This window comes from Neovison vison, chromosome 6, assembly GCF_020171115.1.
Source record: "Neovison vison isolate M4711 chromosome 6, ASM_NN_V1, whole genome shotgun sequence".
Classification (NCBI taxonomy): Eukaryota; Metazoa; Chordata; class Mammalia; order Carnivora; family Mustelidae; genus Neogale; species Neogale vison.
In genome coordinates, this window is record NC_058096.1 from 8,044,681 (window position 1) to 8,071,740 (window position 27,060).

At 44.6% G+C, this 27,060-nt stretch overlaps 1 protein-coding gene across 1 annotated transcript; it reads right to left on the bottom strand.

Moving 5' to 3' along the window:
- Positions 1–8,569: 8,569 nt before the first annotated feature.
- RIPPLY3 (ripply transcriptional repressor 3) lies at positions 8,570–17,532 on the bottom strand. The gene is made up of 4 exons (XM_044254948.1): positions 17,357–17,532; positions 16,553–16,619; positions 12,569–12,636; positions 8,570–9,669 (listed from the first exon to the last, which is right to left on the bottom strand). The coding sequence occupies exons 1-4, from the start codon at positions 17,530–17,532 to the stop codon at positions 9,345–9,347; spliced, it is 636 nt and encodes a 211-aa protein (XP_044110883.1). The 3' UTR covers positions 8,570–9,344.
- Between the last annotated feature and the right edge of the window lie 9,528 nt (positions 17,533–27,060).

Sequence of the window (27,060 nt, forward strand, 5' to 3'; positions counted from 1 at the left end):
ATCAATTGTCCTGCCTATGACAGTGTTTGCTCAGGTCAACTCTGAAGAAGGATGAACGTCTGTTTATATTTAGAAAATTTCTGCATTTGGGTGTGTTTACTCTTAAATCACTTAAAGTGGCTTTCTAGATTTTAGCAAAATAAAATGATTTATGTTAAGCTAACCATACACATACCCTATGACCCAGCAACCACTCCTAGGTGCCTACGCAACAGAAATGCACAAAAGGCATATTCAAAGGAGTTCTTAGCAGAATTATTCATAAAAGGAAAAACCCTGGAAGCAATCCAAATGCCCATTGGCAACAGAATGGATAAATAGTGATATATTCCTATAATAGAATATCACAGAACAATGAGTGACTCTTATGTACGCAATGTTGAGCAAAAGAAACCAGACACAAGTAAGCACTTACTTAGGATTCCATTTGTATAAATTTCAAAATTGGGCAACAAAAATCAATGCTACTAGGAGTCACCCGGGGTGCCTGGGTCACTCAATCAGTTTAAAATGTCTGACTCTTACTGTGGACTCTGAAAAACAAACTGAGGGTTTTGGAGGGACGGGGGGTGGGGGGTTGGGTGAGCCTGGTGGTGGATATTATGGAGGGCACGTATTGCATGGAGCACTGGGTGTGGTGCATAAACAATGAATTCTGGAACACTGAAAAGAAATTTAAAAAATAAATAAAAATTAGGGGGGCCTGGATGGCTCAGTGAGTTAAGCCTCTGCCTTCGGCTCAGGTCATGATCCCAAGGTCCTGGGATCGAGCCCCACATCAGGTTCTCTGCTCAGTGGGGAGCCTGCTTTAAAAAATCTTTAAATAAGATTCATCAAACTCTTATGATTTCCTCTCTTTTCTGTACCTGATATACATTGATAAGAAATGTTGTGTTTTTTGTTTTAAGTAGGCTCCACACTCAGCAAGGAGCCCAATGTGGGGCCCGAACTCATGACCCTGAGGTCAAGACCTGAGCTGAGATGAAGAGTCGGGCACCCAACTGACTGAGCCACCCAGGCATCCCAAGAAATACATTTTTATTTTATTTTTTTAAAAAGATTTTATTTATTTATTTGACAGACAGAGATCACAAGTAGGCAGAGAGATAGGCAGAGAGAGAGGGGGAAGCAGACTTCCTGCTGAGCAGAGAGCCCAATGGGACTTGATTCCAGGCCCTTGAGATTATGACCTGAGCTGAAGGCAGAGGCTTTAACCCACTGAGCCACCCAGGCACCCCAAAAATACATTTTTAAATACATTTTTAAAAATATCCTTGGAATGAGCTAGATTGTAGCTTTGACTATTGCCAGGGTCAGTGTATCATAGAAAACTGTGTAAAACTTCTGCATTTGTAGGTGTAGTCGATGTACTTGGAGAGACCCCAACTTGTGATAGCTGGTGACCATCATTGTTTGGTATTATTCGGTAACACAAGCCCCAACTCTTACACCTAACTTAAAATCTGGTTCATAGCCCTACCACATCACTTAACAATATATTCTTGGAGTTTAAAGTAATTGCTCATGGAAAGATCTAGCTTTATGATGATCTGGGTCTCAGTAAACAGTCTCCCCGTCGTGTCTTCCTTTGGAACGGAAGCCCTCATCTGAGCACACACCTGAGACTTCTTCCCCTTTTTGTGATGGATGACTCAGAGGTCATGGCAAGTTGTGCAGAAGACAGGGCCTCGAGAAGCCCAGAGAGTCAAAAACTAAGAAACCAAATGATTTCTTTAGAGCTTTCTCCTTTGGATTAATTTCCTTAAAAAATGTAAATTTTTTTCATGCCAACAAAAGATTGCATTGTTTGATTATTGGTTCAGTGGCTAATAAAAACAACAAAAAAATATTGTTTTAGTAGAAGAGTCTAAGCTTTTTTTTTAAACAGCTTTATTGGGGGTGTAGCTTATGTACCATGTATTTACCCATTCACGGCACTGCACAATTCAGTAATTTTAGTAAATTTCTAGAATTGTGTCACCATCACCGTAACCCAGTTTTAGAATGTTTCCATCACTCCAGAAAGCTTCTTTGCACCCATCGACAGTCAATCCTTGTCATGGAAAGGCACCCACTCCCAGTGCTAAGCAACCATTATGCATTATGTGCATATATACATTATATGTAATGCATTATATAATATAAATTATATTGATATATAACCATATTTATATGTAATTAGATATAATGCAGTTTATATAGAATTATCATTATAGATTTGCCTTTTCTCTCTTTTTTTTTCTTTGTTTTTTCTTGCATGCTTAGATTTATGGCCTAGGACTATTAAGGAGAAAGAAGTAAGCCTTCCAGCGTGCTGAAGAGCTCGGGTGCAGTGGGAGAGGGGACATCGCAAGCTTCACATAAGGCTTTTGATTTTCTTTATCCACAGAGAACAGATCTCCTTCATGGAGCAGGTGATAGGAAATCACACCATTGGAAGACAGAGGGAATAGGGAGTCATTGGGTTGTCTAAAGGACATCGCCTGCATAAATGGGCCAGCAGGAATTTGGAAAGCAACGGGCAGTTAGTTTTCTAGTGAGAAGGTGCATCATCTTCCAACGAGAGCCTAGAAATGTACATTCAGAAATGTACATCCTCCAGTAGATGTCCTCCTCTCTCGCCTTCCTCCTGGGGTTCAAGCCCGCATCTCTCACCACTGTGACAGCCTCCTGTCTGATTTTCTTGTACCCAGACTTTCCTCCGTACAGAAAGACTGCTCAGAACACAAGCTGGATCGTATCACTCCCTTGTTCAAAACTCATGCTCTTCTCTCCACTGCCCTCTGTAGATAGGCGGGTGCCCCAAGCTTGCCACCAAAGACCCCACGACCTGGTTCCTGGACAATGACTCTCTTTCCAAGCATGCTGCAAGCCTTTTCTTGACATTTCATACAATGAGATCATACAGGGTAGTCTGTGGCATCTGGAGTCTTTCACTTAGCATCATGTTGGCATGGTCCCCCCTTGTTTTAAAATATATTGAGGGGCACCTGGGTGACTCAGTGGGTTAAGCCTCTGCCTTCGGCTCAGGTCATGATCTCAAGGTCCTGGGATCAAGCCCTGCATCGGACTCTCTGCTCACCGGGGAGCCTGCTTCCCCTCTCTCCCTCTGCCTACTTGTGATCTCTCTCTCTCTCTCTGTCAAATAAATAAATAAATAAAATCTTTTAAAAAATATATCTTGATATTACATTTCATCCCTTCCTGTTACTGAATTATATCCTATCATGAGGATAGACCACATTTTATTTATCCATTCACCAGTTGATGTGCATTTAAATTGTTTTCAGGGTTTTTTTTTTTAAGATTTTTATTTATTTATTTGACAGACAGAGATCACAAGTAGGCAGAGAGGCAGCAGAGAGAGAGGAGGAAGCAGGTTCCCTGCTGAGCAGAGAGTCCGATGCGGGGCTCCATCCCAGGACCCTGGGATCATGACCTGAGCCGAAGGCAGAGGCTTAACCCACTGAGCCACGCAGGCGCCCCTGGAATGTTTTCAGTTTGGGATTATCACGCAGACAGGTGCTATGATCACTGGTTTACATGTCTTTCTGTGGACAAACATTTTCACTTTCTCCTGGGTAGACTCTTGGGAGTGGAATTGCTGGCTTGTGACCCAAGTCTGTGTTTAACTTTCTAATGACGTTGCCGAATTGTTTTCCAAACTCTGGCCATCTTACATTTCCACCAGTGATGTGTGAGGCTTCCAGTTATTCTACATTGTCTTTTTTTTTTTTTTTACATTGTCTTTTAAAAATTGTAATCATTCCAGTAGGAGTGTGACAGTAGCTGTGGTTTTCGTTTCTCGTTTCTGTAATGGCTAAGGACGCTGAGCATCTTTGTGAAATGTTTCAAACTATGAATAGAAATAAAATCTGTATTTTTTTTCTTTTTGGTTCATCAGCATTTTAAAATCTGTTTGTAAAGGTTACCACATAATGACATAATGGAATATGACAGTGACATCATTTTTTTTATGGGTTATATAGTTGGTGTTTTTTTCTTTTAAAGATTTTATTTATTTGACAGAGATCACAAGTAGGCAGAGAGGCAGGCAGAGAGAGAGAGAGAGAGGAGGAAGCAGGCTCCCCACTGAGCAGAGAGCCTGACATGGGGCTTGATCCCAGGACCCTGGGATCATGACCTGAGCCGAAGGCAGAGGCTTTAACCCGATGAGCCACCCAGGTGCCCCGTGACACCATATTTTAGATTTGCCCAGCAAACTCCAAGGGAATTGAAGTTGTTTTTATAAATATTCACCATTTTCATATTACTTTCTTTTTTTTTTAAGATTTTGTTTATTAATTTGACAGAGATCAGAAGTAGGCAGAGAGGCAGGCAGAGAGAGACAGAGAAGGAAGCAGGCTCCCCACGGAGCAGAAAGCCCGATGCGGGGCTGGATCCCAGGACCCCGGGATCATGACCTGAGCCGAAGGCAGAAGCTTTAACCCACTGAGCCACCCAGGTGCCCCAAATAGTCACCATTTTTGAAAGCATCATAAAAAATTACTTATTTATGCCTTGGATTTTCACCAGCAGGCCTACAAAAATGACTCATGCAGACTCAGAAAAACAGGTAGTTTTCCTCTTTAATGAGCTATCACGAGGAGGAAATGGTGATTAAAAATAAGTTCCCCAGGGGCACTTGGATGGCTCAGTGGGTTGAAACCTCTGCCTTCAGCTCAGGTCATGATCCCAGAGTTCTGGGATCTAGCCCTGCATGGAGCCCTGCACTGGGCTCTCTGCTCAGCAGGGAGCCTGCTTCCCCCTCTCTCTCTGACTGCCTCTCTGCCTACTTGTGATCTCTGTCTGTCAAATAAATAAATAAAATCTTTTTAAAAAAATGATAAGTTCCCCAAATAAACAAACAAATTGAAAAATCCCTCTGACTTCAGTTGAAATTGAGTTGAAAATAATACAGGTAACCTGAGTACAAGCGAACTAACAAGAAAATGTTAACACTGAAACCTATGCTTTTCTTTTTTAGAAGATTTTATTTATTTATTTGACAGAGAGAGATACAGCGAGAAAAGGAACACGAGCAGGGGGAGTGGGAGAGGGAGAAGCAGGTTTCCTGGTGATCAGGGAGCCCAAGGCAGGGCTCGATCCCAGGACCCCTGGACCCCCAGGACACCGGGAACAGGACCTGAGCCAAAGGCAGATGCTTAACGAGTGAGCCACCCAGGTGCCCCTAAAACCCATGCTTTTCTAACAAGCTCATCTTTGGGCACATCACAAGTGAAAAGATCCGATAGGAAGTAAGCAAAAAATAACTGAAATTCTCAAGGAAAATAATTGAGTTATTAACACGTTATCATTGAACTTCAAGCAAAGCACAGATGACCCCTGACATTACTGTTATGTTTAAAACTATGAGATCTTCAATCAGTATTCCACAAAACGTCACCAAACTTAACGTTTAGCAGATTACTTTGCAATTTCTTGTTAATACAGAAGTTCATAAAGAAATAGCACTGGGAAAACACTTTTTCTTCCTACCACAGTTGAAGGGGTTAAAATTTCGAACAGGAAACAATCGGGTCAACACATCGAACTGCTTTCTTTTGTTAGCCACACAGCTGGAAGACTCCATGAAAAGCTGGAGATGGGCAGAAACAAATATTGCAACAAATTCCCCCCTGTGGGAGGTTTGCCACGCAGCTGGCTGAAAGTACAAATGTTCCTAACAGGCTTCAGCTTGTGGTATTTGCAAGATTCTGTTCAATAATCACATTCATTCACCACTGAAAGATGCCTCACAGAAAGCCTGAACCACAGATTATTTATTTGAAATAATATATTTCATGGAAACCTGGCTAATTGTACCCTTTGTTGGAGTGGCTGCTTTGATTCAAATTTTTTAAAAGATTTCAGGGGAAAGGTATGTAGATGGCACTGCACGTGAAATCTACTTTCTGCATCATTATTAGGCAAGCTATTGCAGAAAAGGAAAAAGAAATGCAGGGTGTAGAAAATACCACCGAGATGATTTTGTTCATTTTGAAAACGTATGGAAATGGAGGTCAAAACATCAGCAACTTCAAATGGTTCCATATAATGTGCAGTTTTTAAGTGAATGTACGGTGACTGAGTTTGGTTTCTTAACGGGAACTTGGAGACTGAGCCAGATCTTCTTTTTTTCCTCAGTAAAAGTGATTTATTAAGAAACACAAAACAAAGCCAAATGTGATGACTGAAGCTTCCCCTCATGCATCACACAGAGAAGCAGTAAGGATGAGACTTCTATTTTTTTTTTTTTTGTTAAAACCCAGCAAAATAGAAGGCCATCTTATATCATTTCTGAAATAAGCCCAGGTAGAATTGTTTTTAAGTCTGAAAAAAGGTACCGTAAACAAGTAAAAGAAACAATAAAATTAACTGATAAAAAGAATTTTAGGAAGAAATCTGAAAAAGAAAAAAAAAAAAGAAAGACCAAAAAAAGAAAAAAAATCTGATTAAAAATGAGCAGAGATAGACGTTTTTCCAAAGATGACATCAAGATGGCCAGGGGCACATGAAAAGTACTCAACACCAGAGAAATACAAATCAAAGAAATACAAATCAGAGAAATACAAATCAAAACCACAATGAGATGCCGCCTCACACCTGTCAGAATGGCGAATACCAAAAAGACAAGAAACAGGGGACCTGGCTGGCTCAGTCAGTAGAGCATGAGACTTGATCTCAGGGTTCTAAGTCTGAGCATCGCGTTGGGTATAGAGATTTACTGAAAAAGAATCTTAAAACAAGGCACCTGGATGGCTCAGTCGGTTAAGTGTCTGACTCCTGATTCAGGCTCAGGTCGTGATCTCAGGGTTGTGAGATTGAGCCCCGAGCAGGGCTCCACACTGGGTGTGCAGTCTGCTTAAGATTCTCTCTCCTCTTCTCTCTCTGCCCCTCTCCCATGCTATCCCTCTCCTTCAAAATAAATAAATAAATACATAAATATAACACCTTAAAAAAAAAAAAGGCAAGAAATAACACGTGTGGGTGAGGATATGGACAGAAAGGAACCCTTGTACACTGTTGGTGGGAATGTAAATTGGTGTACTCACTGCGGAAAACCGTTATGGAGGATCCTCAAAATATTGAAAGTAGAATTACCATATGATCCGTAATTCCACAACTTAGTATTTACCCAAAGAGAGCAAAAACACTAATTTCGGAAGATAAATGCCCTTCTGTGTTCATTGCAGCATTATTTACAACAGCCAAGACATGGAAGCAGCCCAAGCATCCGTTGATAAATGAAGATGATGTGGTATAGGGGTGTGTGTGTCTGTGTGTGTCTGTGTGTCTGTGTGTGCACGCGCGTGCATGAACACACACAACGGAATTTGCTCAGCCATTAAAAAAAAAGAAAAAAAGAATGAGATCTTGCCATTTAGAGCAGCACGGATAGAACTAGAGGGGTTTATGGTAAGTGAAGTAAGTCAGAGAAAGACAAAGGCCATATGATTTCACTCCCATGCGGAATCTCAGAAACAAAACAAGTGAACAAACAACAAAATAGACTCTTAAATACAGAGAGTAACTTGTGGTCCCCAGACAGGAGGCAGGTGGGGGGGTGGAGGGGATAGATAAAGGGGATTAAGAGGTACAAATTTCCAGTTTTTTTTTTTTTTTAAAGAAAGAAAAAAAACAAATAGTAATTTCTAAAGGGGAGCAGCAATCAAAAACAATTGATGTTTGGTACCTTTGCATAGAGAAAGAGGAAAACAGGAAAGCATGACTTTTTGCAAATGTACACTTTTCTATGCTGTTTGGATTGTTAAAATATTTGCATGTATTACGCTGGTTTTTTTTTTTTTTTAAAGATTTTATTTATTTGACGGAGAGAGAGGAATCACAAGTAGGCAGAGAGGCAGGCAGAGAGAGGGAAGGAAGCAGGCTTCCCGCGGAGCAGAGAGCCCGACGAGGGGCTAGATCCCAGGCCCCTGGGATCATGACCTGAGCCGAAGGCAGCGGCTTTAACCCACTGAGCCACCCAGGCGCCCCATTACGCTGGTTTTTTTAATATCAGTGGACTTTTTGGGCATCGAGGTTATAATCTCTTTTGTTTTTTATATGTATATTTTTATTCTTAAAAACAATATCATTTAAAGAGTTAAGTATGAAAACATTCAGACAAACTTATGAAAACTTTAATGCAGGCACTAATTAAATCTAAAATTGTCTTGGGGCACCTGGGTGGCTCAGTTGGTTAAGCAACTGCCTTTGGCTCAGGTCATGATCCCAGGGTCCTGGAATCGAGCCCCATGTTGGGCTCCTTGCTCAGCGGGGAGCCTGCTTCTCCCTCTTCCTCTGCCTGCTACTCTGCCAGCTTGTGCTCTCTCTCTCTGTCAAGTAACTAAATAAAATTAAAAAAAAAAACAAAAAACTAAAATTGTCTTAAACATGGGATGCCTGGGTGGCTCAGTTGGTAGAGAATGTGTGACTCTTGATCTCGAGTTTGTGAGTTCGAACCCCACATTGGACGTAGAGATCACGCAAAAAAAAAAAAAAAATCTAGATAAATAAATAAATAAAATTGTCTTTACACAAAAAAGGTGATTATCAAACATTTTGTCTTTCAAAATATTTATTTCAAGTATAAACTTATGTAATGTACTATATATAGGAAGACAATCACATATAAGTAATAAACTTGTAGAACATAATCATTTGATCATCAAAATATAAAAAAATGAAAATAATCTTATATTAGATAGTCTGATTGAAAACAGTGTTATCTTATTCAAGTAACAAGCCCAAACCAGTTCCCAACTAAGAGTTAAAGCTCTTTTCTCTATATCCTCACACGCTCAGACTTTAGACAAGGATCATAAATCTTTAACCAGAATTGTTCCCCTAAAAATCCATATTTAAAGTTTCTGTTGCTCTTACGGAAATTATTCAGTTTTATTTTTCATAAATATTTTTGAAATGCCACGAAGCAAACACATCCACCCTTGGACAACGTCTAAATTCTTTTGCTTACAAAACTAGAATTAGCTACATAACGAGTCTGAGGTCAAGTGGGAGGCATCGGTGGGTTATTAATCTGTACAGGAATGACCTGTCATTTGAGGACAGAGCGACAAGATGAACATGCTTTGAAATCTGGTTCCATCTGATGATACCCCATGTTAACACAAACCTCCTGGTTCTAGAAACCTTTTCCAATGGTGTGCATGAGTGCCCTCGAGAGAATCACCAGGAGCAGGAAAGTTACAAGCCAAGTTCTTGCTGTGCCTGGAGCGCAGGTCAGAGACAGTCACCGACCCCCGAACACCAGGGGAAATGCACAGCTGTCCCCCAGAGCGCATGTGAGCCCAGTCTGGTGTGGGGGAGGGAGACCCCATTTATTTGGGTGAGGCAGGATCTGTGCCCTCCAGAGGGTCACCATGAGGGAGTGGACCCTTCCCACCAAGGCCACTGTGTCCTACAGAACTCCATCCTGGGTTTGTCGGCTGACCTCTGCCCTTCCCTCCCGGGCTGTTCTCCGCCAGACCTTGCGTCTCCCGGCGCTGAAGGTGGGAAGTCTGGTTTTCTGCCTCTTGCTCGTCATCATCTGAATCGGACTCGTCGTTGTAGAAGTGGATTGTGGCTTGCACTGGGAAACTGGCCAGCACTTTTTCCCCAGAACTTTGCAGATACTCTTGGCGCTTTGAAATGGGTAAATAAAGTCTAATATTTAAGAAACAAATACACCATTAATCACCCAGAAACAGGCAAACTCCCATCCAGCGGGTCCTCTCCCCTCGAGGCAGCTAACCCCGATCTCCCTCTCTGATCTCGCCTTCGCTGCGCACAGTGTTTCCTAAATCATCAGAACGCAAAACCGTGGGCAGGTGGAGAGACCGGATCAAAGGAACCCTACACACCAGTTTCAGAAATGAGCCTATAATCGGGATGAACAGATTGATTTAGACCACCATGGGAGAAAGCGTGTGCCTCCGTGAAGGTAAAAGGAAATTAAAACACTGAGTTTCACGTTGAGGAGTCTCATTTTGATCAAAGAGAGAATGTCATGTATCCTGGAGAATATGTGTCTTATTTAGGTGAGGCCCTTATCCCCCGCAACACCCCCAAGTCTGGGGAATCTTGTGACCCTTTGGGCTCTGGAGGAAATCTGGCTCTGAAACCCCAGTCTAGAGAAGCAGCTAATTATTATTATTATTTTTTAAAGATTTTATTTATTTATTTGACAGAGAGAGATCACAAGCAGGCAGAGAGACAGGCAGAAAGAGAGGGGAAACCAGGCTCCCTGCCGAGCAGAGAGCTCAATGCAGGGCTTGATCCCAGGACCCTGAGATCATGACCTGAGCCGAAGGCAGAGGCTTAACCCACTGAGCCATCCAGGCGCCCCTCAGGTAAAGTGTTTAAAATACCCCTCACTCTCCCCATAATCCCTCATTCTTACACCTTTCATTCACTAATTTACTTGCATTTTTTCTTGAGGTCTTCTGAGGAACTGAGAGGGATTATTATTTGACCACCACTTATTTGCAAAACTGATTTTTTTTTTAATTTTTAAATAATCTCTACACTCACCATGGGGCCTAAACCTACAATTCCAACATCCAGTCACATCCTTTACCAACTGAGCCAGCCACGCATCCCTGCAAAGCTGATTGTAATTTCTCTCTTGGATGGAGAAAAAAAGAGAGAAAGAAAACGCCCTACTATAAATAATGCGTGACGATTCCGAACTTTCTAAGATTTTTTTTTAAAGATTTTATTTATTTATTTATTTGATAGAGAGAGAGAGAGAGACGACACAAGCAGGGGGAGTGGGAGAGGGAGAAGCAGGCTTCCTGCTGAGCAAGGAGTTGGATGAGGGAGGGGTCGAGGGCGAGATCATGACCTGAGCCAAAGGCAGATGCTTAATGACTGAGCCACCCAAGCACCCTGACCTTCCTAAGGTTCCTGAGAAATCAGGGATTCTCAACCTCCAGAGCGCATCTGGCAATGCCTGGAGACATTTCTGGTCGCCTTGATGGAGGAGGAGCTACCAGCATGAGTGAGCAGAGCCCAGGGACGCTGGTAAACGTCCCATCATGCCCATCACGGCACCTTCCAACAAAGAATTGTCCAGCTCGAAGTGTTGGCAGTGCTGGGGTTGAGGAACTTTGCAACAAATAAAACCATTATATGGTTTTCTTTTTCTCTCTATTTTGTGTGTGTGTGTGTGTGTGTGTATATGTATATATATATATATATATATTCATTCTTTAAATTTATATGTATTTCTATATTATATAAATTACAGATAACGACAGAAATATAAACATAGTTTAGGGCTTGGCCATATTAAAAATTAGCCTGTAATGCTGAAGTTATTTACAGGGGAATTTGAATTTGTAAGTTGCCTGGAACTGATTTAAAATTCTAACAGGGGCGCCCAGGGGGCACAGTCAGTTAAGCTCCAACTTTTGATTTCTGCTCAGGTCATGATCTGGGTAGGGGGCAGGGTGGGGGCAGGGTGGGGGGTCGTGAGACTGAGCCCAGCACTGGGCTCTGTGCTCAGCAGGAAGTCTGGCTGGGATTCTCTGTCTTCCTCTCCCTCTCTCCTCCCACTCGAACTCTCTCTCTCAAATAAATAAATCTTTAAAAAAAAATTCTAACAACAATAAAAACATAATTGGGAGAGGGTAATAAACATCATCAGATCTGAAATTGTTGATAATTATTGAGGCTGGTGATGGGCATGTTGGGGGGGCACAGGACTCTTCTCTCCACTTGTGTGTAAGCTTGAAATTTTTTTATAATAAAAAGATAAAATAAAAATAAAGCTTCCCAAGTGATCCTATGGGGATGGAAAAGCTTCCTTTTCCAGAAATCACTCTTTGACCAGTCGGAAGGGCTTTCGATTTCATCTCCGGCAATGAGGATCTCTGGATCTTACTAAAGTTTTCAGTCTTCCGGGAAAACCAGGGTAAAAATACTCTGAGGAGGAGTGGCTCCTTTTGCTGAAGGGAATAAGAGACGGGGAGAGAAAGAGACAGAGAAACAGACATAAGTCCTGAGCCAGAGCCACCTGCCGCAGTGGATGACTGTAAGAGGGACACAGCAGTGGGGGGGCTGTCACCCCCGGGACCGCGGGAGCACAGAAAGGCTAGGGGGGGCCACCGTGGTGGAGCCATCCCCCAGCCCTTCATTCAGTCACACACGTATCTGGAAGGTTTCCTTTGCTTTAGACAGTATACTAACTGATACCCGGGAGACAAATCGGAATGGACTTAAATACGTAAGTAAATAAACAGATACACACGTACAAGTCATACTCCGCTGAATTTAACCCAAGACATGAAACGCAATGAGAGGTATGAACAAAAGACTTAGAGGAAAGACGTCAATCCAATCTGCAACTAGAACACTGAATGAATGAATGAATGAATGAATGGATTCCAGAAATCCAGCAAAAATATCCTTGAAGTTTTGGGAGGTCATAATAACTAAATATTGGACAATATACAGAATTATGTTCTACTTTGTCAAGAATGTGCACAGTTGAAGACACGAAAGTGTATTTATGTCTCTATTAAAAGAAAATAATCTATTTCTTACTGTGAGGTCATGTTACCTTACAGGATGCTGAAACCCAAAGGCCCCCTTTGATCCCGGAGTTTGTGGGTCACCTCCAGTTTCAAGCTGTAAAGACAGACACGTACAAACACAGACAGAGTCAAACACATCCCTCTGAGGTCGCACCTTGAAATTCTAGAAAAGAAAATCTAAGGGGTTTGCACTTCTTAGTAGCGATACGAATTTAGAGACAGTTTAAACGCCTTTACGGTATTTCGCGAGCCTCTTTCTCTTCCTGCTGTCAGAGATGTCCTGGGCACCGTGAGGGATCAAAGACAGGAAGATGAGTCCCATACAGTCCTCCAGTTCAGGCATTTTTTTTTAAGTTTTTATTTATTTATTTGGCAGAGAGAGGCGGCTAATGAGGTAACACAAGCAAGGGCAGAGGGGGAGGGAGGAGCAGGGAGCTTGATATGGGGCTCGATCCCAGGACCCTGAAATCATGATCTGAGCCAAAGGCAGACACTTAATGACTGAGTCACCCAGGTGCCCCCAGGCTTTTACAATTAATGGGAAAAGACACACGTAGGAAAATGACTACACTACAAAGCCTCTTACAGCAAGATGCCAACAATTCTAAGCAGGGAGGAAGAAAAAGTTCGCGGAGGGCCTGGTGGAGGCATCAGCAGCATTTGGGTGTGCAAGTCTGAGACCATTCTTGGCAGAGGGGAACATCAAATTCTGAGGGGCCAGAAAACAGAGATCGTAGTCAGGGAAGGGTGAGGAGCCCAGTGCAGAACGAAGGAGAAGCTGTGCTATTTAATGGGCCCCAGCAGGAAGCCGAGTCCCAATCACACGATGCCTTGAGGACCTACTTCTGAGCCTGGGTTTCATTCTGGAGAAGCACCAGAGACCGTCACTGATTTCTGAGTCAGGAGTTCAACCGTCAGATCTGTAGTTCAAGGATATGGTGGGCCCCAGGAACCAGCGCACAGACTAGCTTGGGGAGGTAAGGACTCGGAGGTACGGGTCAAGAAGGGATAAAGGTCTGAACAGGGACAGGAAGGGAAAGGAAAGGTGGATTCCAAGGACACTTCAGTCGTATTCAAAAAACAACCTGACCACTTGAATATCACGAATGGAGGAGAGGGAAGCCAGTCTGAGGAACGAAGGGCTATGTTGATGGAGATAAGATGCAAGCAGAGAGAGAGATCGCACGCCAGGCTTGTCCTTGCGGTGACCAGCGTTGGTGCTAGGGAAGTGAAGGGACAGCCACACTCTGCCTGTCCAGGCCTGACCCCGTTCTGCCCAAATTCATGAGGTCCTAAATCTCAATGAACTTGGCCTGAACTGTGGTCAGATGATCTGATGGGCTACAAAGCTGGCGACTGTCATTCGATCTCAGAGCTCCAAAAGTTGTAGTTACTATGGAAAGCGGGAAGAGACGCTTTTGCTTGAAAGTAAGCTGAAATGAGCTAGGGCAATGGGTCAGAAACCCCAGCGCTTGGGGTTTAGCAGGAACCAGATCGGGAGTGAGACAAAACCTGCTAGAGCAGGACAAGAAAGGTCCTGCTCAGCAGGACCCTGAGGATGGTTCGTCACCAACGATCATCACACCCTGTCCGTCCCACAGCGATAGCTGTGTAGCCTTTGCGAGCAAATGTCATTATATTTTACCATTATATTTTTTACAATATGCTGTGATGAGCGATGTCAGGGAAAGAAAATGAAGTTCTTTGAACAAAATCTTCTCCAAAATGAAGTTCACTTTTTGAGGACTCCAGAGAATCATGTCTGTGCTAAGCTGTGTTGTAATTATAAAATACCCCCAATTGCCGACTAACACAGTAAGCAATCCTGCGCTGTCAGAGGTGATTTTACATCCTCTGAGGGGAGAGCATCTAAAGCAACAAGGCAAACTTTGGTGGACCCCAAAAGACAGTGTCAGTACAGAAAAAAAGCTTCCTTTAAGTGAGTAATTCTAACCAGACTCTGTGAAACATACAATACACCTTTAGAAACTCTAAAACTTTACCCCCCAACATACATAGCTTTATGCCACAAATATCTTCTAATTAAAGATCATCTTCTCTTGGCAGAAATGTCTACACATTCACACTTGGATAATTCAAGGGGATCAAGAATGTATACAAGGAAAGGTGTGTGTGTCCTTAGGAGTAAGAGAAGAGATAAAAGTAGACTTCCTTCCATTGGAATCTCCGGTTCTCCTCCCCACGCAGCCTCTGACTCCGATAAAGAGATGGGGTGGGAAGCCTGTAATATGGGAGGATGAGCCCAGCAGGACACAGCCCCAGACATCTCCTTTCAGGAAATCACCTTCCCTTGCAAGGTGGGCAAGGGGCCAGGAGGGAACTATAACAGAGGTCAACAAAGGCCTGGGCTGTGGTTCATTATCCCCAGGCAGGAGGGAGACAGCTCCCAAGGGGAGGTAGGGGTACCAAATGGGTGAGGGTGACCCAGGTGCTCAGGGCAAGGGCTTTGAACCCCGCCCTCGAATTTCTCGAGAAATACTCAACAGGGCTCTGGAGCCAGGGAATTTTCCAACGTTGTCGGGAGAGGGCGCTGTTGAGCAAGAAGCGTTCTCTCCTAGCGCTAAACTGCGCTCACCCTGCCCGGGGTCCCGGAACCGTAAGCCAGTACTTGGAACCTGCGGTCGCCCGCTCCTGTCCTTTCCGCCTGGCCAGCTGGGCTCTGCAAAAAGCTGGCCAGCCCCCTGAGAGCAACCCCCCCCCCAAATCCACGGACACAATCCTGCCATGCTGACGATCAACTAGCAACTTCCTACAGTTTAACACTTTCCTGCAAGTAATCATTTTTCTCACAAATATCTTTCTCATCCTAAGAGGAAAAAAAACCCATCTGCCTTGCATACTATACTGTGCTATTGTATTTTTATTCTTGCGACAACGAATAGGCTCCTTATACATTTCATTTAACAAAAAAAATGGTAATTGTGAACTTCTATAATTTCTCCCTCTCTCAAGCACTTTTTAAATCTTGTTTAAGAACTTGAGCTTGAATGCAAAAGGTGTTAATTATTTTCCATTATTTAGATATTTCACGTATTTAAGAGTAACTTGGGCTACAAAATCATATACCTTGTTAATCTGATACAGATTGCATGTTTAATTTTTTTAAATAAAAGCAACAATGAAAACTTCCATTATCCAAGCTGTTTTAGTAAAGTAGTTTGAATATCAAAATACAGTCAAAGGTCAGCTTTCGTGCACCTGAGTTTCTTATCATATTACAAATAACTGTACCCATAACGTATACCACATGTTGGGTAAGTTAAATGCATGGTCCTTTTCAGCCTGATTAGCTCTCCAGCATTGTAACAGTCATCAGCTTATATTTTAAGATTTTTGAAAAGGAAAAGTAAAGTCTATGAAAGCAAGCCATTACTTCAATAAGTATAAAGCAATTTAGGTACCAATGCAGGAAACAAAAGAATTGTGGTGGAGATTAATCTTTACCCACAAAGCCTTGGCGGGAGTGTATTTGCTCAGACAACATGAATTACCCCAGGAGTGCTTGCAGACTGGCCAAAAGTGCTTCAGGAAGGGCCAGATGATGGGTGGGGGCTTTTAACCACCACTTCTGGGCACCCCAGACTGGTTTCTGCCCTTATTTGCACTGTGGTACCAGCTGACCAGTAATGGCACACTCAGAAGGGGCACTAGGGCAGTTTTCTCCCCTCCTCTCTCCACCTGCTGGTTTGCGGCCGGGGAACTCAACGTAAAGAAATCTCTCTCGTTCTCGCTCGCTCTTTTCTAGAACTCTCTTATAATGCCTGAAAGAGCTATGCCATAGTGGCTTTGCTTTTCAAGAAAGCAAGCAGGAGCCCAGTCTCTATACATGTGACTCAGGTCTGATCAACAACCAGTTCATCCAGGTTCCCTCTCCCAGGCCCACAGGAGTTCTGCATTAGGGGACCAAGGGAGTGACAGGCGGAGGAGGCCTTTCATGGTCATTTTTGAGTTGTGCCACTTTGATACCACAATGCCCACCTTAGCCTTACCGGGCTTCCAGTTCTGGTCAGCTCAGCTTCTTGGGATGTGAGGATCCAAGGTCTCCATGGTGTGGCGCTGGAAAGGCAGGGACCAGAGGTGAACCCCAGAATTTTCTGCTGTCTTTTAAAATTATATCATCAGAGTTATCGTTCTTATCAATTCCAGTGTTTGACTGAGAGTCCCTGGATACCATAGAAAGTTCTTTCACGTTCTCAGTCTGAATAACTGATGCCATTTGCGTTTTTGTTTTTTTCTCTCCTGCCACACTCTTCTCTGCCTTCACCGGCTTTGAGAAGATAATCTGATGCAATTATCAGGGGACATATAAATTGAGAGATTTCCCCTCCCAACCCAAATGGAGTCTCCAATTGATTCCCCACTGTAGCTGGCTACTTTGTCGCTCATTAATTTCAACTGCACCCCCTCGGCTGTTGAAGGATCTCACCCCGCAGAGATGAGTCCACAGGGTTCTACAACGCAAAAGGGGGGTTGGGGAATGGGTTTCTCCTCTCTGGCTGCCTAGCCACCCAACCCCTTCCATACTTTAACTGTACTATCTTGAAAGGGCTGAGCCCCAAGTGCAGGGCAAACAAAGACTGTCATCAAGAGTGTGACAGTCAGCGTGAGGGGACCCTCTGGAAGGCTAGCTGGGAGGCCCCGAGACTTCAAGTTCCCAGCCCGGTGAATTTCAGATCTATGAATGGAAGCGTTGGCCCTTTTGGTTGGTGTGCGCCTCCCGGGCTCCCACACTCGGCGCTGTGCGCGGAAAATGGAGAGGACAGTGCGTCCCCGTCCAAGGCTAAGGAACTTGCTTGGCGTCGCGGTCGGGCTCCGGGGCTCTGCCCGGGTTCTGGGGGCTCCACGGCGCTGGCATCCCGCTCTGCGCTCGCTGCCCCGATGCGCCGCGCGCCTCCCGACGCGTCCAGGGGGCCGCGGGGACACCCTCACCTCTCGGGCCCGCGCGGCGGCGGTGGCCTCCGGGGACCATCCGCGGGGCAGTGACAGACGCGCCCGCGCGCCTCCCGGGCTCCGGCCGCCGCCTCGGGTCTCATGGTGCCCGCGCAGCCAGCGCCTCTCCCGCGGCGCCAGCGACACGGCCGCGCCTCTAACCGCTCGGGCTCGGGCGCTCACCTACCAGTGCGCTCCGCGCCAGGTTTAAAAACGGGGGCGGGGCGGGAGGGGACAAGGGAAACCGAGGAGGAGGGGGCGGAGAGGGCGCAGGAGAGGCTGCGGGAAAGGACAGCGAAGCCGGAGAGGGGGAGGGGAGGAGAAAAGCTTCAGAAGGGGCGCCGCGCGGGGAGTGAGGTGGGGGAGGGGGAAACTATCCGTGGAAAGGACTCAGGAAGCTCGGGGCGAGGGTGCGGAGGGGACAAAGGAAACCCAGGGAGGGTCGCCAGGGGCGGGGACAAGAAAGCTTGGGGAATGGGCGGCGGGAAGTGACTCGGGGAAAGCGGGGAGGAGGGCACGTGTTGGGGTGGGGGGGTTCTGTGGGGCACCCTCCCTATGGGGTCGGGGGTGACGGAGCACTTGCTCAGGGGCCTCCCCTGCTGGGCGCTGGAGCGAAGGGGTCCCTGGCTTCTTCCTGCCCCTCTGGGGCTCCCCGCAGGCCTAGGGGTTCTGGTTCCTGTGGCAGCGTCTAGGTGCCCAGATTTCTGGAGGATCTCACGTCCACGCTTTTAAGCAGCCGCGCGGTTGCGGGGTGGGGGACAGTTACGGATGTCTCGCGACCCACGTAGACCTGCCCTGCCTGCGGTGCCGGAGCGCGCGCCCGGGATGCCCCGACGGCACTGCGCGAAGCGTGTTGGGTGGAGACGCGGCTGCGCTTCCAGGCGGTGGAAGGCCGCGGAGAGGAGAGAGAGAAGAGAGGACGCTGCCCACCGTCCGGGTCTTGGGAAAGAGCATGACTCCGCGTGGGGGTGCGAGGGATCTGCCGCCTGTTAGCCGGCGGCCGCGCTTAGAAAGCGCCTGGATGAGCCTGGAGGCGCCGACGCCCGGCTTTGAGGACACTTCCCCAGGCTGCAGGGCTTCAGGGCGCGCGGGAGAGCAGCTGCCACCGTCGCCAATCGCAGAGTTAGGTGGAAGGAATGCTGGTTTATTAGTTGCCCCGGCGACAGAACACCGAAGGCGGCGGCGGGCCTGGAGTCGGGGCGGGCGGGGCGGGGGGGGCAGTATTTGCTTAAATAGCCTCTGCTCCTCCGCGCCCCACTGACGCTTGCTGTATGTGATTTATGGGAATTTCCGTGTGCTGTATGGGGGGAAAAAATCAACGAACTTAAGAAATTAAAATACTTCCACATTGTGTTTTCTTAAAAGCAACAGATGTTTGACAATAATTAAAGCCAATTAAAGGCAGCGAGGGAAAATTAATAACCTTACTAAATACGGCTTCATACAAATGACTAAAGAAGACTAAGTGTAACAGAGGGGGAGGGGAAATCGAAGAACAACACTAGCAGACAACTTTACAACAAAAACGTACTGCATTAACGTTGGGCAGCCCCTGTGGGCGCCTTCAAACTAGTGTCTTAAACATGATCGCCTCTTGGCTCGGTAATTCTCCTTCTGGGTCTATATTAAAGATGTATTAATTCACCGAGAGATGTTCATTATAGTGTTATTTATAATGCTGAAAAATATGACTAATGACTAATCAGTGATGGTGGACCATCATGCAGCTAATAAAATGGTCATTGAGTTTTCACCGGCTTGAGGAAATACATACATATAGTGTTAAAAGAGTAGGATCTAGGGGCGCCTGGGTGGCTCAGTGGGTTAAAGCCTCTGCCTTCAGCTCGGGTCATTGTCTCAGGGTCCTGGGATGGAGCCCCGAGTTGAGTTCTCTGCTTAGCAGGGAGCCTGCTTCCTCCTCTCTTCTGCCTGCCTCTCTGCCTATTTATGATCTTGGTCTGTCAAGTAAATAAATAAAATCTAAAAAAAAAAAAAAAAAAGTAGGATCCAGAGTCCAAAGTATACAGGGGCTACAAATAACAAAACAGAAGCGGCCACTGAGTACCGGGATTACCAGGGATTTTTTTTTTAAGAATTTTTTTATTCATCTGTTGTGATGAGCACTGGGTCTTATACACAACTAAGGAATCATTGAACACTACCTAAAAAACTAATGATGCACTATATGTTGGTTAACTGAACATAATAAAAATAAATTATTTAAAAAATAAATAAAAATTTTAAAAGATTTTTAAAATTACTTTTAAGTAATCTCTACACTCAACATGGGACTCAAGTTTATAATCCCAAGGTCAAGAGTCCACGCTCTACTGACAGAGCCAGGTCCCCCACTAAGGACTTAAAACACTTAAAAAATTTGTTTTCTAAATTTTCGACAATGAGCATATATTTCTGTGTGGTAAAATATGCATCACATCATTTACCATTTTAACCATTTTCAAATGCAACTCAGCAGCATTAAGTACATTCACACTGTTGTGCATCCAGCCCCAGTAACTCTGTGCATAAAACACAAACTCCCCACACCCCTCTCCTCCAGCTCCTGGTACAAGAATTCTCCTTCCTGTGGCTCTCACTATTCCAGGCACCTCCTATAATTGGACTCATTTGTTCCTTTTGTGAAGCCCATAATTAATTTCATAAGCTAGTTAATTTCATAATCCTCATCCCAACCCTGTAAATAGGCATTATCCTTATTTTACAGATTAAGAATCTGGGGTTTAGGGAGGTAGGGTAATTGGCATAAAGTCACCATCTGGTTAGAATACCAGAACTTGTGCTCCTGCGGGTACATGGAATTCAGACAATGCTGCTAAAGTAAGTTTCAAAGACAAGAAGGACCCAAGACAGCGCCTGCACATAGTAAACACTCAGTTTTGTCTTCCTGTTTTCTTTTGTTCTTCCTCCCCCAAGCATATGGAGGAACACATGGCCTGGAGCGACAATTTCAGCGACGATATCAAGTAGTTATGGACTATACCCAAAGTATATAATAAATATCAATGAGTTCCTACTGATATCAACAAAGATCAAGGGGCAGCTGGGTGGCTCAGAGGGTTAAGCCTTTGCCTTCAGCTCCTGTTGTGATCTCAGGGTCCTGGGATGGAGCCTGCTTCCGCCTCTCTCTCTCTGCCTGCTTCTATGCCTACTTGTGATCACTCTCTCTGTGCAAAATAAATAAAATCTTATTAAAAAAAAAATCAAGTGACAAGCATAAGCAAGTCTCCTTACAGAAAAGTTCCAAAAGATTTATGTAAATACTCTACCCTCGAGGACTTGGGATATAACTCCAGAAACTATACTGAAAATTAATAGCTATGTATGTTTCTACTGAAAATATATTTAGTGAAAAATAAGTTCATTGGTAATGCAGGATAAAGGGATGTGTGTGGTGTGTGTGTGTTTTGAGTTCTTTCTGCAGGTAGAATTAAAATACAGTAACAGAAATAAACTGCTGTTGAGTCAAGGACTTTCAACTCAAAGGACTTTTGTGTTATCAAGTATGTTATAATTATTTCTTAAACTTTTTGGGGATCCAAGGAAGATGTTTGTGATAGAGGAAATAATTTGCCAAAGGCTATAGAAATCTTAAGAAACTTAATTAAACTCTTGGTTTATAAACTGGGGAAAATTGCATAGCTTCAAGTGCCTGGATTCCTGCCTCGGAGGTGATGTGGGAAAGAGATAAAATTGAGGTTCTATTTCTTGCTCTGTTGTCTTTAATTAAAAATTCTTTTTCGTATGCTGACTTTCAGTTGTTGCTTAGAAACAAAGAGTGAAGATGTCAACCCTCAGGGTTTCCGGCTTGCCTAGGAGGAGGATACCAAAAGTCAAAACATCTCAGAGGGCAGAATATTTTTACATAAACAGTGCTGAAGACAAGCAGGGAAATGACTGTTTCCTTTCCTTGTGTTTAGAGAGACCCTGTTTCCTGTTCTCTGCTCCACAAAGTGCTCCACAATTCCCAAAGCTGATTTAGAAGCTTCAAGATGTTCTTGCTGTTGATATTATTTTCTAAGAGATTGTTCTGGAGACCAGAAAAAAAAAGTCTATTTTTCCATGGGAATAATATGCATTGGGATATTTTTGTTTTTAAGAAATTGATTGATTTTTATTTTTTTAAATCACGGTAAGACACAAATAACATAAAATCTACCATCTTAGACACTTTAAGTAATTGTAATTGAAGTGTAATTGACACAATGTTACATTAGTTTCAGGTATACAACTCAGAGATTCAACAACTCTGTAAGTTATTCTCCTGCACTGTGCCGTTTACCCCATGACGTATGTATTCCATAACTGGATTTTTAAGTCTTTTTTAAGTGGTATCAAGTACATTCACATTGTTGTGCAACCATTCACCACCACCCATCTCTGGAACTTTTTCATCATCTGGAATTGAAACTTTGTATCCATTAAACATACATTCCCATTGCCCCCTTGCTCTGCCCCAATAACCTCTATTTTATCTTCTGTTCGATGAACGATTATCTAGATATGTTCTGTAAGTGGAATCAAGCAGTACCTGTCCTTTTGTTTCAATAAGGATGATGTCCTCAGGGTTCATTCACCTACCTGTAGCATACATCAGAATTTCCTTCCCTTTCAAGGCTATATTCCATTTTATGTGTAGATCACTTCCATTTCTCCATTCATCCTTCGTGGGACACAGCTTGTTCCAGTCTTTTGGTGATTGTGTATACTGCTACTAAGAACAGCATTCATATGAGTCCTTGCCTTCACGTCTTTTGATATGTATTCAGAAGTAGAATTGTGAGATGAGACATACTGGGTTTTGAATTCTTAAAGCTTGAGTTTGTTTTGGGGGAAAATTTTTTTTTTAAATATTTTATTTATTTATTTGACAGAGGGAGAGAGATCACAAGTAGGCAGAGAGGCAGGCAGAGAGAGAGGAGGAAGCAGGCTCCCTGCTGAGCAGAGAGCCCGATGTGGGGCTCGATCCCAGGACCCCGGGATCATGACCTGAGCCAAAGGCAGAGGCTTTAACCCCACTGAGCCACCCAGGTGCCCCTGGGGGAAAAATTTTTAACAAGGAATTTGTTTTCAAGGCGTGAAAGAGGAGATGTTATAAACAATTATAACCAAGCTTCTCCCTGTGACTGCAGATGTCTCTAGCTTAACTGTGCGATGATGAATGTCTGGGTGCTGGAACCAAGTCCAAATCCTCCCAGCAATAAAGCCCGGACCATTACAACAGCTCCCTGACCTCCTCCCTGCCCTCTTTGCCTCTCAGATCCCCCCTACTGCGCTCCCTTCCAGCCCATCCCCTAGAGCCCCAGGCTTCTGGACTATTGGTGGACCAAAAGGATCCCAGACAGATGCACCTCTCAGGGCCTCCGCCCGGAACAGCATCCTTCCATATGCCCACATAGCTTGTCCTTCATCTTCTTCAGGTCTTTACTCAAGTGTCCCCTTGATGAAGTTCTAGAACCTAGGTGAGGTTCGGTGGGCTGAGGTCCGGAGTCGATGATCAAGAAAGAATTCTTGAGACATCTTTGGTGCAAAATGGTGGTTTATTAAAGCACGGGGACAGGACCCATGGGCAGGCAGAGACGCAGCCACCCCCGGTTGTGAGGGATGGCAGGTTATGTACCCTGCAGTTGGGGGAAGGTGAGGGGAAGGGAGGTTTCAATGGAGTTTTCATATGCTAAAGAGGGCCTACAAGGTGCCAGGATGTCAGAGGCCTACCGGAGGCCTTGCCCTTGCGGCTTGATCAATGTTGTCTTTAGACCAGCTATTAACATTAAGATAGCTGGGAGACTTTTTGGTGGGATGTCACAATCCTGCTATCAATCGCGTTTGTTAGTGAGATTTAGGACATTTGTAAGCCAAGGGAGACTCCTGTCTAGCAGGATTGTGAGCTCTGCAAGTTAACTATTTGCTTCTTGTTCCTGGCTGTCAGGGCTGCCTGAGGGATGCTACACATATGACAGAGGGGGAGCGGATGGAGAGGGGGGTGCAAGGCGCCAGCTTTTGTTTTGTCTTCAGCCAGCCCCGTGCTCCCTCATCACCCTGAAGATGAAGCCATTGCTAGACACCTGTCTAAAGCACCTCTCTCTCTCATGCACACACACTTACACACACACATACAGATGCATGCCCCTTGGCATTGCCTCTCCCCCTTCCTTCTCTGCTTTGTTTTTCTCAATAGTACCTATCACATTTAACACATTATATATATATATATTTTTAAAGATTTTATTTATTTATTTGACAGAGAGAAATCACAAGTAGATGGAGAGGCAGGCAGAGAGAGAGAGAAGGAAGCAGGCTCCCTGCTGAGCAGAGAGCCCGATGCGGGGCTCGATCCCAGGACCCTGAGATCATGACCTGAGCCGAAGGCAGCGGCTTAACCCACTGAGCCACCCAGGCGCCCCAACACATTATATTTTAATGTGTATGTATTTCATTGATTATCTGCCTCTCTCACTAGGCTGTCAGCTCCACGGGGATGGGGCTCTTGTCTGCTTTTGTTCATTACTGTATCCCGCCACCTAGAACAGCATCTGACACAGTATGATGCCCAGGAAGTGTTGGCAGGTGTGTAGCTGTGCCTACAGTTTACTTTGGATGAAAAGGAAGAAGTACTTAAGTACTTTGGAATTGTCTAATTATGTACTTTGACTTAACACCCCAAATGAAAGAATCTGGAAAGCAGCCCGTTTTATCCGGCTATGACACATGATAAATACGAGACTCTCACTTTAGACTGGGCCCAAAGTAAGCAGGGTGCTATTCACCTGTAGTGGGTTGAATAGTGTCCCCCAAAAAGATTCGCCCAAGTCCTAATCTAGAACGTGTGAATGACTTTACTTAAAAATTTTTTTTTCTGGGGTGCCTGGGTGGCTCAGTGGGTTAAAGCCTCTGTCTTCGGCTCAGATCATGATCCCAAGGTCCTGGGATCAAGCCCCACATCGAGCTCTCTGCTCAGCAGGGAGCCTGCTTCCTCCCCTCTCTCTGCCTGCCTCTCTGCGTACTTGCCAAATAAATAAATAAAATCTTAAAAAAAAATAAAAAGAAAATTCCTCAAAAAAAATATTTTTTTCTTTCAGATGTAATTAACAATCCCTAGAGGAGATCATCCCAGATTTTACAATTAATTTCAGAACCTGAAATTAAGTGGCAGTTATCTTCATCAGAGAAATCATAAGTGGAAGGCAAAGGGAGACTGGAAACACAGAGACACGTGGAGAAGAAGGAGGTGTGAAGACCGAGGCAGGGACAGGAATGAGGCATCCACAAGACAAGGGACGCTAATCAGGGCAGGCAGCTTCCAGAAGCTAGGAGAGAGGCATGCAGTGGATTCTCCCAGAGAGCCTCCGGAGGAAAGCCCCTGCAGGCAGCTTGAGCTTAGACTTCTGGTCTCTAGAACTGTGAGATAATAACTTTGTTATTTTAAGCCACCTAGTTTGTGGTAATTTGTTCCAGTGGCTCCAGGACATTAACACCCCCCCCCCAGAGGCATCTGTAAACTGGCCCCCGAGTTGGTGACTGTAATGAGATTCACTCTTCCGTTTGTGTCTAGAGGAGAACGAAGAAATTCCTATTACTTACAGCTTGCCTGGTTGTTCGCAATGCTGCCTGACCAAAACCAAAACCAAAATGAAATGACAACAACAATTAAAAAAAAAAAAAAGGACCCAGCAGGATAAAAGAACCAGAAATCAAGATGCCAGAGCAGGAAGTGACGTGGCTGTCATTCCTGGCTCCTCTCCATTTCACAGACGAGGTAACAGAAGCTCAGGAAATGACTTGCCTATGACAATTGTAAAAGCTAATGTAGTAATATTAAATCTGACTAATATTTATTGAGCATTTATTATGTGCCAGGCATTATGGCTTATGGATATCAATTCACTGTCTTTAAGAACATGTAAGGGAGGGGGCGCCTGGGTGGCTCAGTGGGTTAAGCCGCTGCCTTCGGCTCAGGTCATGATCTCAGGGTCCTGGGATCGAGTCCCGCATCGGGCTCTCTGCTCAGCAGGGAGCCTGCTTCCCTCTCTCTCTCTCTGCCTGCCTCTCTGCCTACTTGTGATTTCTGTCAAATAAATAAATAAATAAAATCTTTAAAAAAAAAAAAAAAAAGAACATGTAAGGGAGACTTTTTTTTAAGATTTCATTTTTGAGTAATCTCTTCATCCAATATGGGACTCAAACTCACAACCCTGAGATTAAGAGTCACATGTTGCCCCAACCCAGCCAGCCAGGTGCCCCAGGGAGAGAACATTGTCTAAATTTTCCATGTAAGGAAAGCAAAGCATGGAGAAATTAAATCATTTCTTCAAGATCACCCAGAAAATCAGAGCTGGGACATGAACCCAGGCAGACTCACTCGAATCTGAGGCTTGGCAAGCATGTTCTGGGGAAGTCAGAACTCCCTGTCATCTGTCAGAATTGGTGTCCCTCTGCAGTCACACTGGCTTCCCATGGGACTAGCGATATGACAAATAAATTGTGGTGGGGAGTTGAACGGATGATGGCAGCAAGACCTGTAGCTCATTCTCAAGTGAAACCATTTAGGGTCTGCTACTATTCTGAGAAGTTGAAATTCAGACCCTCCCTGTAAACTCTGCCTCTCTGGCTCTCTGTTCAAAGTGAAGATGCTTTTTTGTGGATGGAGCTCGGTGAGGTATGGAAAACATGAGGAGAAAAAAGCAGGACAATCTATGGCTCCTGGAAATATACAGTAATTTTATTTCCTAACCTGGCATCAGTCCATTTTATTTTCCCAGGCTGGCGAAAGCTCAAGCACATGGCCAGGGAGATCGTCTCCCCAAGGATGGGTATAGCATGTCTGTAGGGGCTCATGAAGAAGGGGGCTCTGTCCCACAGGACATGTCCCTGAGATCATCGTCTAACTCCATGATATGAGCTAATTATATCTGATAGCTAATCTTTCCATTGGTTCTTGGATGAATTCTCCCTTCCTGGGCCTTAGTCCTTTCTGATGTCCCCATTGCCTGTGCTACACCGGTCCTTGTCCTAAACCCCAGCCCTACCCCTCTGATCAGATGACTTGGCACCTCTGCTTTGCTTTTTTGCTCTTTCCTGTGGACGGTGTCATAATTCACCCCAGGGCTCAACAGCCATCCAGGGTCTCCAGGGACCAGTTCATTCACCTGTCTCCAGCCACTGGGATTCCAGAGTGACACCAGCAACATGCCAGTTGGACCTGGCCTGGCTCTCCAGGAGGTGGACTGAATTCGTGATGCCCAAGAATCTTCACAGCTCACCGGAGCCTGCTTCGATGATGTCTTCTTGTCCTGTCTGTGTGGGGTGACAGGCACGGCCCTGTGCTTTGCAACCAGGACCCCATAAAAAGGAGACTGTTATTCATATGTTGAAGACCTAACCCCTCAGTACCTCAAAATATAACTGTATTTGGAGATAGCGTTTTCTTTTTCTTTTTTTTTTTTTTTTCAGTTTTTATTTAAATTCTAGTTAGTGCGCACCTGGATGGCAGTTCAGCATCTGATTCTTGGTTTCTTGGTTTCAGCTCGGGTCATGATCCCATTGAGGTCCT